Below are 13,070 nucleotides of genomic sequence, written 5' to 3'. Positions count from 1 at the left end.
AACCAAAGATTTCTATAAGGGGGGGAAAAAAACCCCACACTATTTTCAAACCACTTTTCCAACACAGAAATATTCACTGACAGTCAGTGCTGTAAAACTGAAATCAAAGTGATCATGTTGTCACTGCTACATTTAAAAATGTAACACCTGAACTAAGTAGAATGATAGGTGTTTTCAAGCATTAGTACAGAGGAAATACACCTGCACCGACAGCTATGAGGAGACAGAAAAAACAAACCAAAACAATCATAAGCCTCCCAGTAATGAATCACATTTAACTCTTGAGAAAAATACTTAACGTAATGATGCATGTTAAAAGATAGATGTGTAGTCACTGGGAGTACCCAGAAGAATAGATAAACATAACCTACAAGCTTTAAACACTCACCATCTGAATTGGTTTTTTGTGAAGATCTCGTTCAGTCACCAACTTTTCTTGGTCAGTGACATAAAGGCCTTTTTGTGCCAGGGCTTGTATAACAGCATCATGACCTAGAAGTGGTTTTGCAGCATCACTCTTGAGAATAAGGCTCCCAGCACGACAGTAGAGTTCTGCAGACAGCAGCAAGTTAACAACAGGTGGTTTAATGTGCTCCTGATCATACTGGTCTGTGTAAAATGGTTCTCGTAGTTCTTCTGGAACATTTTCTACAAAGAGAGAAAAAAAAAGCATTAGTATCAGAAAGAATACATATAGTATTATATATTATATATATACATATATATTATATATGAACTCAAAATTATGTTAAAGAAAGCACATTCAAGGGAAAGCCAGAGTCTTTACCAGTCATCATGATACAAAACACTGGGGAAAACTGCATACAAATGTAACATTTGAACTATAAATAGAAACTTCAGACAAATTCAAAGAGAGTTCCACACTGCAAAAGCCACACCAGAAGGCCAACCCGCAGTTTACAGCATCATTACTTGAAAATTTCTTGGCTTCTCCAAATACATGCCCAAACATTCTCATTTCCTTTGGCATAACATTATATAGGTCAGACATATAAAGGCAGAACACCACCCATTTAAACACAAACCCCTGTCTCTATTACAATAATAAAACGAAATGGAACATTATATTTTAGCATGAATAACTTGAGACAAGAAGGGAAACTTCCACTCAGCAGCCTTCTAGGTTTCATATATGCAAGAGAAAACTGATTGCTATACTACCTATTTCAAAGGTCATGCATCACAGAATGACAATCCAGCAGTTAAGCATAAATACATGGATGTTTCACTGGAATTAAAAGAACGGAAAAAGAGGAAAAAAAAAAATCATCAATTTCCTTCTGACAAACTATTGAATTCTTATTTGTCTATTTGTGTTAATGACTTCCCTTAAAATTGTGGCTTTCCTCCTTTCTCAATGAGCTGACTTAGCACCCATAGAAAGCTATGCAAGATTCTGTCAAGTTTATGCTGAGATTTTAACCCCAAAATTAGCATTCCAAGACAATCTAACAGTTTTTCCAAATACTTTACATAACTCAGGCAGACTATATTTATAATTGTCTACCACAAAAGTAATAGTTATAAATTAATTAAATATGGTACTAGATCAAATGACATTAAATCACCAGTGAAGTGGAAAATAACTTAGACATGGTTTCAGACTTCACATTTCTAGACATATGCACTGCAAAATGCTCCATTTTCCCCGTGTAAGAATTTCACTCTCAATGGTAAAATTAGTTAAGCCAACAGCATTTATGGGATAAAGAGCATGTGATTCTTTTCCTGAGCCCAAATGGAAAAGCCTATTTAATTGCTACAAGGAAAAAAAAGTGCGTAGGAAAACAGTGGTGCAACTCCAGGTTCCTATCCCCTTTGCCTTCAGCTGGATAAATGGCTAAACAGACAAGGTTTGAAGCAGAGGGTGGAGCAGGAGAGAGAAAAAACAAAACATGCTATCACGAGATAATGACAGATCATCTTCTTCCTCATACATATTCTATTGCAGTTCACATGCTTCCATTATGGCCTTCAGAAGAAGAGCTAGCTGCCTTCTAGCTGTGAAAGGAGAAGATGTGGAGTGCAAAAAGGGAAAGAAATATTAGCACATACTTTCTTAAATGTCTTAAGGATGGTAAAAAAGGATAAGATACCACTTCTTATTTGCCAGTTCAGAATATCAAGGGGAAGAGAGGTATAGTTTATAATTTGCTTAAAGCAGGAGCCTAAATTTGGCTAGAAAGCTGACAGCTCTGCTTTAGAATACAGATCAAACTATGCTGTCAGCAAAATTAATTTGCCCTTTAAAACACAAGCCTAATGCCTAACAATATTACTTTTTTACAAGATAATAATAGAAGTACTAACAAAAAAACTACCAATGTCAGGCAATGATGTTGCAATCTTCTCTTGCCACCTCCCAGCCTTACTTACTGAGTCTATAGGACCTACAGTCATCCAATACCATAAAAAGCACTAATTAAGGAACTCTATGAGCTGCTACGTACCTGCTTCCCTAGGTATTATTTCCATCTATCTCAGTTCTACCTGTCCTTCTTTCTTTTCCCTGTTTGTCCATACATTGTCTATTTAAATATTAAGCTCATTATTTCTGAAGTCCCTCATGATCCATCTCCACCTCAGTACCAGGAGCTCAATCCTCATCATGACTTTATCCTCTGTAATTCCAAATGCCAACTTTTAAAGCATCTTCATGCTATTTCCTCAAGCTAGAGAGCATTAGAAAACATTTTTTGTAAATATCTCACAACACACAGGCAGCAGGTCTTGCCTTTAAAAAAAAAAAAACAAAAAAAAACAAAAAAACAACCAACCAACCACCACACCCCCTTTTTGAATCACATGGGAAGTTAGATGGGGCAGGAGGCAACAGGGAGGAAGAGATAAAGACATTTGTAATTTCTTAGAAGACCCAAAAAAGCCTCATTCCCATATGAAAAAATACCTCTTGAGACAGGAGCAGTTAGCTACGCACAAACAGAAGTCACATACTCTGTGTTTTAGATTCACTGAAGACAATGACTGAAAATTTGAGCCAGAAGAGAAATCCAAAGACAGGAAATAAGAAACCCATCGCCTGTTAATGAGTAATTTCTGATCTTCTGTATCACCAAAACAGACCCTAAAGTGACAAGCTAAGATGCAATAAATGCATTTATCATGAAGAAATGATACCTACTACTGGGGTTTAGTAATAAAAAAGCCTCAATACACTAAAAAAATCAAGATCATAACTATCAAAGGCAAATAGAATTATTTATAAAGGATATTTCTGCTTCTGAAAAATACAGCAAACGACAAAATGAGGGACAAAAAGGGAAAGAAATATTAACACATATATTAACACAAAGCCACTTCTTTTACTTCATTGGTGTTCACAAAAATAAATCTGGAATAAAAACTTATTGGTGTTCATAAAAATAAAACCGGAAAATAAATTTATTAGAGAAATAGAATACAGAACAAGGGGCTAGGAAGAGAAACTGTGACTACAGACATTCTGAATTTATAAAAACAAAACATGTGACAGCATACAAACAAGGAATCCCTGCTGCAACAAGATCAGAAGTCTTCACAAAAATTCCCGTCAGAGTTCCCTTCGCACAGACAGAAACACATGCACTCTTCCCCATTTATAACGTGTATCAAACTGTTTGATATCAGAATAGATCTTGATAGAAGATTCAAAGTGTTCTCATTTTTGTTATAGTTTAAAGAAAAAAAAAAAAGGCGCAGCAGCTAGTCATAGAGGAAACTCTTCCTGTTACTGATCTCAAAGTAACATCCCTTCCAGAATTGGCATGCATTGCCTCTGCAGTCCTGTGGAGGTGAATTTCAAGGCTACATCCAGTTCCCAGCAGATTACCAGAACAACGAACAAGGTCAAAAGCCTTTATTGACAATTCTGGCAGGGCTGGAGATTGTTAAACAGCTCTGTTAGGCAGAGAAGAATCTTAACACTAATTCCCAACATGTGCATTTTACCAGTCCCTTTCCTCTGCCCAGCTGACGAGTTTTTCAAGATTAAACCCTGAAGTAAATGAACAGTTTTAAAATAAATACCTTGTGGCGCATACTGCCATAAACTACCATTTGACCTTGAAATTTGTGGCAAAGTACAGCAATTATGTTAGAGAGATACATCGGGGACACTGAGTTCAGGGAGTTGAGCACATGAAATATGGATGAGACCAAGGGAACTGGGTGTATTTCTGCTGGAGAGGCGGTGGGAGGATCTAACCACACTCTTCCAGCACCCAGCGGGCAGGTTTCAGAAACACGGACTTGGACTGTGCAGTGAAGTGACAAAAGGCGGTGGTCACGAGCTGCCGCAAGGGAAATTTCAACCAGATATAAGTAAAAAAAAAAATTCACAGCGAGAGCAGCAGAGCACAGGCACAGGTAGCCTGGGGACCCGGATGCGAAACCACCGTCCGTGGGAACTTTCGAAACTTGAGTGGACAAGGCCCTGAGAAACCTCTTCTAACTTTGAAGGCAGCTCTTGGAGCAGGAGGTTAAACTAGATCTCCAGAGACTGCTTTCACCCTATTTTTTTCCTAAAATTGTCAACAGGACCACAGGTTTCAATTTTGGAAGTCTTTTCTTGGTATGGGTTAAAAAAAAGTTTGACATGTTCACTTTTGTAAATATTGAACTGTGAAGAGAATAAATGAAACTAACGTACAAGTTCAACACACAGGAAAAAAGGACAAAAAGGAAATACCACATTAGCTCAAAACAATAATGTAAATTTAAGAATCAGGCTAACTTGAAAACAGTATTCAACATATCTTCAGGTAATTTTTCCATAAATTATAATGGACTCAAAAGTCCTGCAGATGCTGTCTTTAGAGAAGAAAAAAAAAAAAAAAAGGACTTATTCCAAGCTTTAAAGCAAACACGGGATTATTATTTCTCCCTACCATGAGATAGAATTGTAACTTAACTTTCCATTTAAACAGACCATTTTAAAGGGAAGGAATCATCTAGCAATAATTTATGGCTACCACCCCTGAATTAACCTTTAAAAGCTATTTTATAAACAAAACTCTGCTCAGGTAAGTGTGCATTACTCCTTGGAGGATAGTATGAATTCCTCCTTTGGAAAAAATTACTTGTATTAACGTGAAAAGTCTACACTTTCTTTAAAAACAAACTGATTTTTTGTAAAGTTTCCAGGCTTCCACACAGATGAATACAGTCCTTTGAGTTACATGACTATTGAATTTTTCAAGTTTATAAGAGTGAACAATTCCAGGTTTATGAATGTTTGCATTAAGGAAGTCCAAAAGCTTAGAAGTCTTTGTCAACAACGTCTCTTCTTTTTTTGTTCCTGAGGATAATATAAACAAGTTAAAATATTTCACCATGGGCTTTCTAATTAAAAAATACATGATTCTTGGGGGCCATAAGGTCACATTAAGCCTCAGCCTAGAAAACTTCCATCTCTACAGGTTACTGATGTCAATCCACAAAGACATTATGAAAAAAAAGTATTTGTAGAAGACTGAGATTTAATACAGAATTATCTCATGAAAATTCTGACTAGTACCTTTAACCACTTCCTAGTGCAAACCAGTAGATGAATTTATGCCAAATCTTAACGGACTCAATTACTTGACAGTTTCCTGCAGGACAGCAAAGGTATGCTTTTGCCATTAGGTAACAGGGTTAAGTTACCTCATTCAGACTCCCGCTTGCCAACAAGGACTCTGATTCCACATTTGCCATTTGGGCACAAGAGAGCGGAGCTTGCATGGAAGTCAAGAGTCTGAGGACTGAGAACAGGTCAGAAAAGCGTCATTGATATTATTTGCTTTTGATGAATTTTTGTAGTCTCCTCAGTAGAAGAGGGAGACATTTCAATTTGCTGTTTTATTTTGGAGACACCTTCAAAGGTGCTGGTGAGTACTCCAGTTCTAAGATTTACAGCAGGTTTGTAAATCCAGGGATCAAACTGATGCTACTGAAAGCAGAAAAATCATGAAACGAGACTTTCAATCAGGAAGTGGACAACGAAATGAAACAGTTGATATTAAAAAAGAATTTTTACTTTTTGGTTTGTTGAATCAGTCTGCCGCTTACATTATTCTTGGCTAGCAGGCAGTAGCCGTACTTCTGCCTAGGGGCAAGTATCTACAAGGTCAACCTCTATAAATTTATGGCAGACTGAATTTCAGTATCACAATTCTTTACTTTGTCCACCTGACTAAACTGAACTTGAGAGATTCTTTACCATCACAGAAGTACTACGAATAAACAGACCCTACCCTCCTGCCTCTAGATGCCACAAAAATAGAACACTATCCACTGCTTTGTCAGCAGTTCTGCACTTCTAAGGGATTCCTTATTAAAAAAAACCCAAAACCAGAAACCAAAACCCCAAAACATCCAAGGAAAAAACATGCACGGGCTCTACCTTCATAGCCCACCCAGATTTCAGTTACTTTTTGAACACTGAGAATCACATAAGAAATGCTCTACTGGGTCACACTAATTGTCTAACCCCATCCAATATTCTGTCTCAGCAGCACAACAGGAAGCGCTACTCACAAAGCACACAGAATTTGTCTGGTAGGGACATTTCCTATTAAAATGGGGAGGTTTAACATTTACTTTACTAAAACCTGCATATTGATTCAGGTTTTGATAAACAAAAGAATGACTTAGAATTAACCCTGGCAATAAAGGGATTGATTCTTATTAGGATAAATGCCTTCAGAACTTACTTTTGGGAAAGGTAAGATATGAGAAATATAAAGATAATAGTATAGTTATAATCCCATATCACTCCGCTACCACCCTGATGACTGTTATAGTCAAGATACGATTTAACTAGCCTATGGAATAGGGCAAAAGATTGTTTCAGAAATTTAGAGAGAAACACTTATTTCTTGAACTATTATAAGACTTTATTAAACCAAAGAAAACTTTTTGCCAGCCATAACTAGATAGACATGAGCTGACACATCTGCTTTGGTGTCTGGCTTACAGGTTCTCTTAGTTTAAGACTGCTGCTATTTGAAAAGAAGAAAACACATAAGAAACAGCTAGAACTGTACAACTCTTAGATTAGGCAAATAGATTTCAAACACTACATTTCAACTCTGTAGCAAGAAGGTTTATTACTACCACCCGATCCAGTAATAATGTATTGTCCAAGGGGTGGGGGGAGAACTCACTCTATTTTTCTTGCAAAGTCTTGAAGGTTTTTCACTCCCAGCCCCATTTTCCAGAATGATCAGCAAAAGCATTCGTTCAGAGTCCTGGATTTACCAAAGCAAGTAGTTAAAAGTTATTAATTTCAGGAGTGGAATTGCATCCAGTTTTGCTCATTAAAATCCATGAGCTAGCTGCAGAAATGAAATTACGTACCACCCCATATCGGAAAGGTGATAAGTTCCTGATTAACAGCATATAAATACTCTTCAAGTTCAAACAAGAGCCACCTTTAAACGTGGACTCACTAAAGTAACCCAACAGGTTACCCGAAATTGTGGGAGGGGGAGGAAGTTAAAATATATCTGCAGTAGTAACTGCAATGATGGTCAAAAAATATAAAAGAGAAACCAGGTATAGGTAGAAGAAATGTATTTCATCTCATCACCTGACATAGGTGAGCATTTAGCTACAGTCTCTTTGTCAGATCTAGTACATTCTGCAGAGGGGCCCTTCAGTTGCAAAGACAAATAGGCTCAGAATAGGCTCAATGACATGAAGTCATTGAAAGAACAGATTATAAACTACCCCATCTGAGGTCTATCATGTAGTAAGAATCGTGACAACTGTTACCTTACTAATTCACCTTCCCATACTTTTGTACATGCACAATCTACAACCTCAGATGACTCTGCCAAACCTAATAGATCCAGAAGCTCATACAATTTTATTTCTTTACTTTTAAGAAGTGATCTACAGTCAAACCATGTTTTAAATGTGTTCTACAGAAAGGAGTGATACGATCAACTTCAAGTAGACCATCTCAGTAGATGATTAGTCCAATCAACCGATTTTAGTAGGATTGACCAAAGTATCAATTTGTCAGCAACTATTTTAGAGAGATGATGGAAAGAAATCTATTACTTTTTTTTTTTTCCCTCAGAAGAATGTCAAACATTTGCTTTTATACTTCAAATTCTTGTGCAAGTTTTGTAGCTGCCATACTGAGTAACAGTAAAGAAATTAGGTCTGCTAGGAAAAGACTACAAGATGTCCTGGCCTGCAACACCCAACATAACAGATGCGAGTATTTAGTTAAAACTTGTTTCTGTCAGATACTCAATGTTCATTTCCTCCCTTCGTGGTTCTACTGGCAACATCTGCAAATAGCAGTAAGTAGCTGCATGTGAATTCTGAAAATATTAATCATCAGGAGAAAGCTATTTTTAAGTTTCTTGGGTAATGCTTAATTGCATCTGTAATTGTAATTTAAAGGATAAATTTAATGTTAAAAGGTGGATGGACTATTTTATTTTGACTGCAGAAAACACTCACAACAATGTTTAGGACAAGCACTCAGACTTGTGCAGCTTTTTTTTAGTTTTTAGTTTATTCCTGTCAAAAAACCCTCATGTGAAACCAGTGAAGTTTATTACTTTATTATTACTTTATAATTAATTAAAATTATAAACCAGAAATTTATGACTGTAGCAGGATAATAAGTTGTATGGATAGTAGAACCGCAACAGATTTAACTTGACTTTAAAATTGTTCCCATAATTTCCTGAGAATCATACGTGTCAGAGGTAGTCTTAACTTAGTAACTAAAAATTGGATGCAAAGCTGCCTGAAAAACAATTTTCCAAGAGTACTCAGAGTTCCCCTACAAAATGGGAAGAACGTGTATTTCAAGGTTCAAGAATTAGTTATTTTCATTCATAGCTGAGGATCTAGAGAAGCGATTCCAAGCTACAAAGGGCTTGAAAGCATTTTGGATGACAAAATTACAATTCAAGATGACTTTGATAAGTGGAAGAAGTGGTTTGAAAATAGGATGCAGTTATATAAGTATAGCTGCAAAGCAGGAACCTACAACCGTACAATTACAAGATGGGAACAACTGAGTAGGCAGCAGTTCTGCAGAGAAAGATATGGAGCTACAGTGAATCACAGACTGAATGAGTCAACAATTCTAGGCTGATGCAAAAATGACAAACATCATATTCTAGTGAATAAATGACAGTATTATAGGCTGGAAAGATGAAGTAATTTTTCAAGTCTACCCTGTACTGGTAAGGGTTTAGCTGGACCATTAGATCTAGATTTAAGTACAAAATTCATGCAAAACTGACCACAGAAAAAATACAGGGGGGGGAAACCAAAACCCCAAAACACAGTCCAAAAAAGCCTGACTTACAAAAATGAAGTTGAAAAAAGTCTGTTTTGTCTAAACAGCAGAACAGAGAGGAGACACTGTTTTTATTACATGGAAGGTGTTATAAAGAGGTAAGGCGCCCACCATTCTCACATTCACCGGGAACAGGACAAGTAATGGGTTTACAGTGTAGCAAAAGACATCAAGATCATTATGCTGTTCTAACATCTAGAGATAAATAAGGATTCAAATTGACTAGCAGACATACCATGGAATCTCTGTAATTACAGATTTTCAAAAAACAGCCTAAAAAAACATCTGTCAGGAACAATGTATATTTAGCTCAGCCTGTCTTTAGGATGGCGGATGGACAACAAATTTTCCAGCCATATTTTCTATTACTATAGTAGAGTGAGAAGACAAAAACTTCACACTTCAAAATAATAAAATCCAATTCTGTTGTTTTAGATGTAAAAAGGCGACAGAGTAACACAACATCAAGACCGTTTTTAAGTTACTCCTATGAAGCAGGTCCCATTATACTTTTAAGTTGAAGCATATAATATCAATACAGTTCAACCACTTCTTTGGAAAGCTGTTTTTCTATACTGAAATGGTTAACTCCCAGCATTGAGAGTTAATGCTGAAATTTAGCGTTTGCAGATTTGATTTCCAAGGTCAAATATTCCCACTTTCATACTTCACACATTTTGTTAATTTTCCCCCCTTTCCGTTACTGTAAGTTGTGTCACTTAAATCATTAGGTTATTACAAAACATTTAACCTGACCTGTCCTAACGCTGATACATCTTCCTGCAGCAAAACATCAAGGCACAAATTCCTATGCTCCCTCAACACTTAAATATGAATGCTGTCTTCAGTTAGTGTTTCTTAAAAAATTCTTCATACAAGATGCCCTCAACATGACTGTTACTATATTTTTACTCTCATAAGACACCTTACTAAAAAGACAACTTACTTTGACTTGCCTCTGTTGTGGGCCAGACTCTATTCTTGCAGCTTCACTGAGGACAACAGCAATATACAATTGGTCTCTCAGTTTTTGAATGCAGATATCAATCATCAAACACCAAAAGCCACTACTAAATCTTAACGAACAGTACCTATTTCAAAGTCTTTTTTCAAGAGAGAATTCTCTTCACAAAACCTAGCCATGCCGTATCCACAATTTTGATTGTATTAAAATGCGCTTTTAAGAATGTGAAATATGTCCACTGAAAGATGTGCCCATTTGATATATATTTAGATGTCTTCAACGGATACATGACTGCAACAACTTACACTTTTCATTAATCAAAATGAATGGCATTAATTTATTTCAGAGAGGGTAGGGAAAATCCTTCACTTCCGCTGCCCACTTAGGGAATTCCAACATTTCAGGGGAAAAAAAAAAAAAAAAGAAATAGAACGTGGCATCCATAAACACACTGATCATCCTTTGTAATTCCTTCGTACAAATGCATATAGCAATAGGTAGAAGACATGACTGAGGCTGCGATCTACTCCAACGGACTAAAACAAATAATTTAACAAACCCAAACTTCCTTCCTTCTTGGAAGAGGTGAAGGTCAGTTCTTCTGTTTCGCTCCAAGTATAAAGGAAGCGTTTGTATTGCAGACATGCAAGTCCTGTATACTGTTTTTCCCTACTTCAGCCACAAACTCTTCTTTGAGGCTAGTGGTGATACTAACCTAGTGGAAGAACTGTGAGATCAGAAACACTACAATTGAGTATGTTTACCTCTCTTCCTACTATTACGTTATGGCAGTATTTAGAGGGCAGAGGGAGCTATTATCTCCTCTAATCATGTTTCATTTGTGCATCTCAGAACAACCACAGTAATGAAGAGAAACAGTAAAGGAATTTGGTTTGGATGACACTTCCTATAGAAAAGTAGCAGAAAAGTACCCTGCAAGTTGCCTTACATATCCAATAGAAACTCAACCAATGTAAACCAAGACATTTCAACCACAGGCTGAGAATTTGTCAAACTCCAGCAAAAAAAGGTTTTCAGGTTAGAATCCTGGCTTATAATTGCACAAGCACTGTGCACCCAGAATCCCACGAGTGAGTCTGTAGAACCAAGCTACCTAAAAAGACAATGATCTCTGAAAATCTTGAATCAAGTACTTTCAAGAATTTTCACTACTACTATTTTACCTCTCACGTCTGCATAGCTAGTAAAGCCATATATAAAAATATTATATACTTGCCCAGATTTCACAAAGGAAAGTAAGCAGAGTTTATTGACAAATCTTTATATGGAAACAGTATTTTGATCTTTTTTCTTTCTAAAGGGATGAACATGCCACTTTATTTCAGCAGCTACCGACCCTACCGAAATTTCACTACGTTCAACCACTTTGAAAGTAGCTTCTTGGAAGCACGACATCAAATATCATCAGTTCCCAGGGGCATCATAAAGGTACACCTTTAATCCTTTTCAAATACGTAACAATGCTCTGGCCCTAAATGCAAAAGTTGCAAAATTCCAGAAGGAGGAACCTTTTCCTGTTATTCTACAAAGAACAGGGGTAAAAATATTGACCATTAATATCTAACTCACCTTTCAAAGAAAAACCCTTATTTTTAATCCACAGAAAATTAAGTGATTAATATACTACAGCTATATTAAAAAAAAAAAAGCAGCTTGGTAAATTTTCAAAATGCTTCCCTCAGAAGACCTCTCTGCAAGTCTGGTATTCCTCAAAGCCCAACAATATTTCAGGCATAGAATAATAGGTCTGGTATTCCTCAAGGCCCAGGTTTTCAAAGACAGAGCAGTAATGCCTTTCGGAGGCATTACAATCAATTCCATTTACGCTTACAGAAAAGAAGAGCCTTCTGTATTGTGCAGGCCAAAACCTGGCATTAAACGCTCTTTTTTCTGAAACCCTTCTCACGGCTTAACCACTCAAATGGCTACAGGCTACTGTCACACGTCAAAACTAACAGCGCACGTCCATTTCCATTGCTAGCCCCCAATTCAGCTCTTAAACAACATTAGGAAAATTTTCAAGACAGCAGACTAACATGGATCACTGGTGTTTTTTCGCATTCTAGAAGTGTGACCCAGGGAATAAATAAAACACAATTTACAGAGTTCGAGTCCTCAAATAAAACTATATCAGCTCCAACACATAAAAATTACTCACTAATGGAAACAGTGGTGCCACTACAAAAAGATTACAGGTAATTAAAGAAAAACAAAAGAAAACCAAAAAACCCCAGACGGTGTAAGGGAACCTAAAAACGAGGGAACAGACCAAAACCATTTCCTACCCACCTCCTCAAACCCATTTCCTACCCCCCTCCTACCCCCCCCCGCCCAGCTCCTCAGGGAAGGGCTCGCACGTCCTCAGGAGCAAAGCAACCAAGCAGGAACCGGCATCAAAGCAAGGGGAGAAGAAGACGCCACCTACCTGTCCCAAAGGCTTTGGCCACCAGCCAGGCGAGATTACAGGCGATTTTCGCTCGGGAGAAATCATAATGGTCAAAGGGTTTGATGGCAGGAACAATGAAAGTCTTCCTCATCTCCTTGGCGTCTGCGGCATCCCCCATCTTCTCACAGGACCCCTGGCAATTCGGAACTTACATGGTTCTTCCTCCTCCTCCTCCTCCTCCCGCGGCTGGGAGAGACGTCTGTAAATACGCCGACAGCAGCTGAGGGCAGCGCTGAACCCAGCTGTCCGTAAAGGGCTAACGCCGCCTCCCGCCTTCCTCTGCACTGGAATGTGGCAAAGCCCGAGTA

At 37.5% G+C, this 13,070-nt stretch overlaps 1 protein-coding gene across 1 annotated transcript in view; it reads right to left on the bottom strand.

The window, feature by feature from the left end:
- The window catches only part of CAMSAP2 (calmodulin regulated spectrin-associated protein family, member 2), a 92,859-nt gene extending 79,890 nt beyond the window's left edge, over positions 1-12,969 (bottom strand). The window contains 2 exon segments of the mRNA XM_009326170.1: positions 389-648; positions 12,742-12,969. Of these exon segments, the coding sequence (XP_009324445.1) occupies positions 389-648; positions 12,742-12,880 (399 nt within the window). The 5' untranslated portion in view covers positions 12,881-12,969.
- Positions 12,970-13,070: the final 101 nt, after the last annotated feature.

The sequence above is a fragment of the Pygoscelis adeliae genome, unplaced genomic scaffold (genome assembly GCF_000699105.1).
Source record: "Pygoscelis adeliae isolate BGI_AS28 unplaced genomic scaffold, ASM69910v1 Scaffold256, whole genome shotgun sequence".
In the NCBI taxonomy this organism is placed as follows: Eukaryota; Metazoa; Chordata; class Aves; order Sphenisciformes; family Spheniscidae; genus Pygoscelis; species Pygoscelis adeliae.
This window is presented reverse-complemented; position numbering and strand designations above follow the sequence as displayed.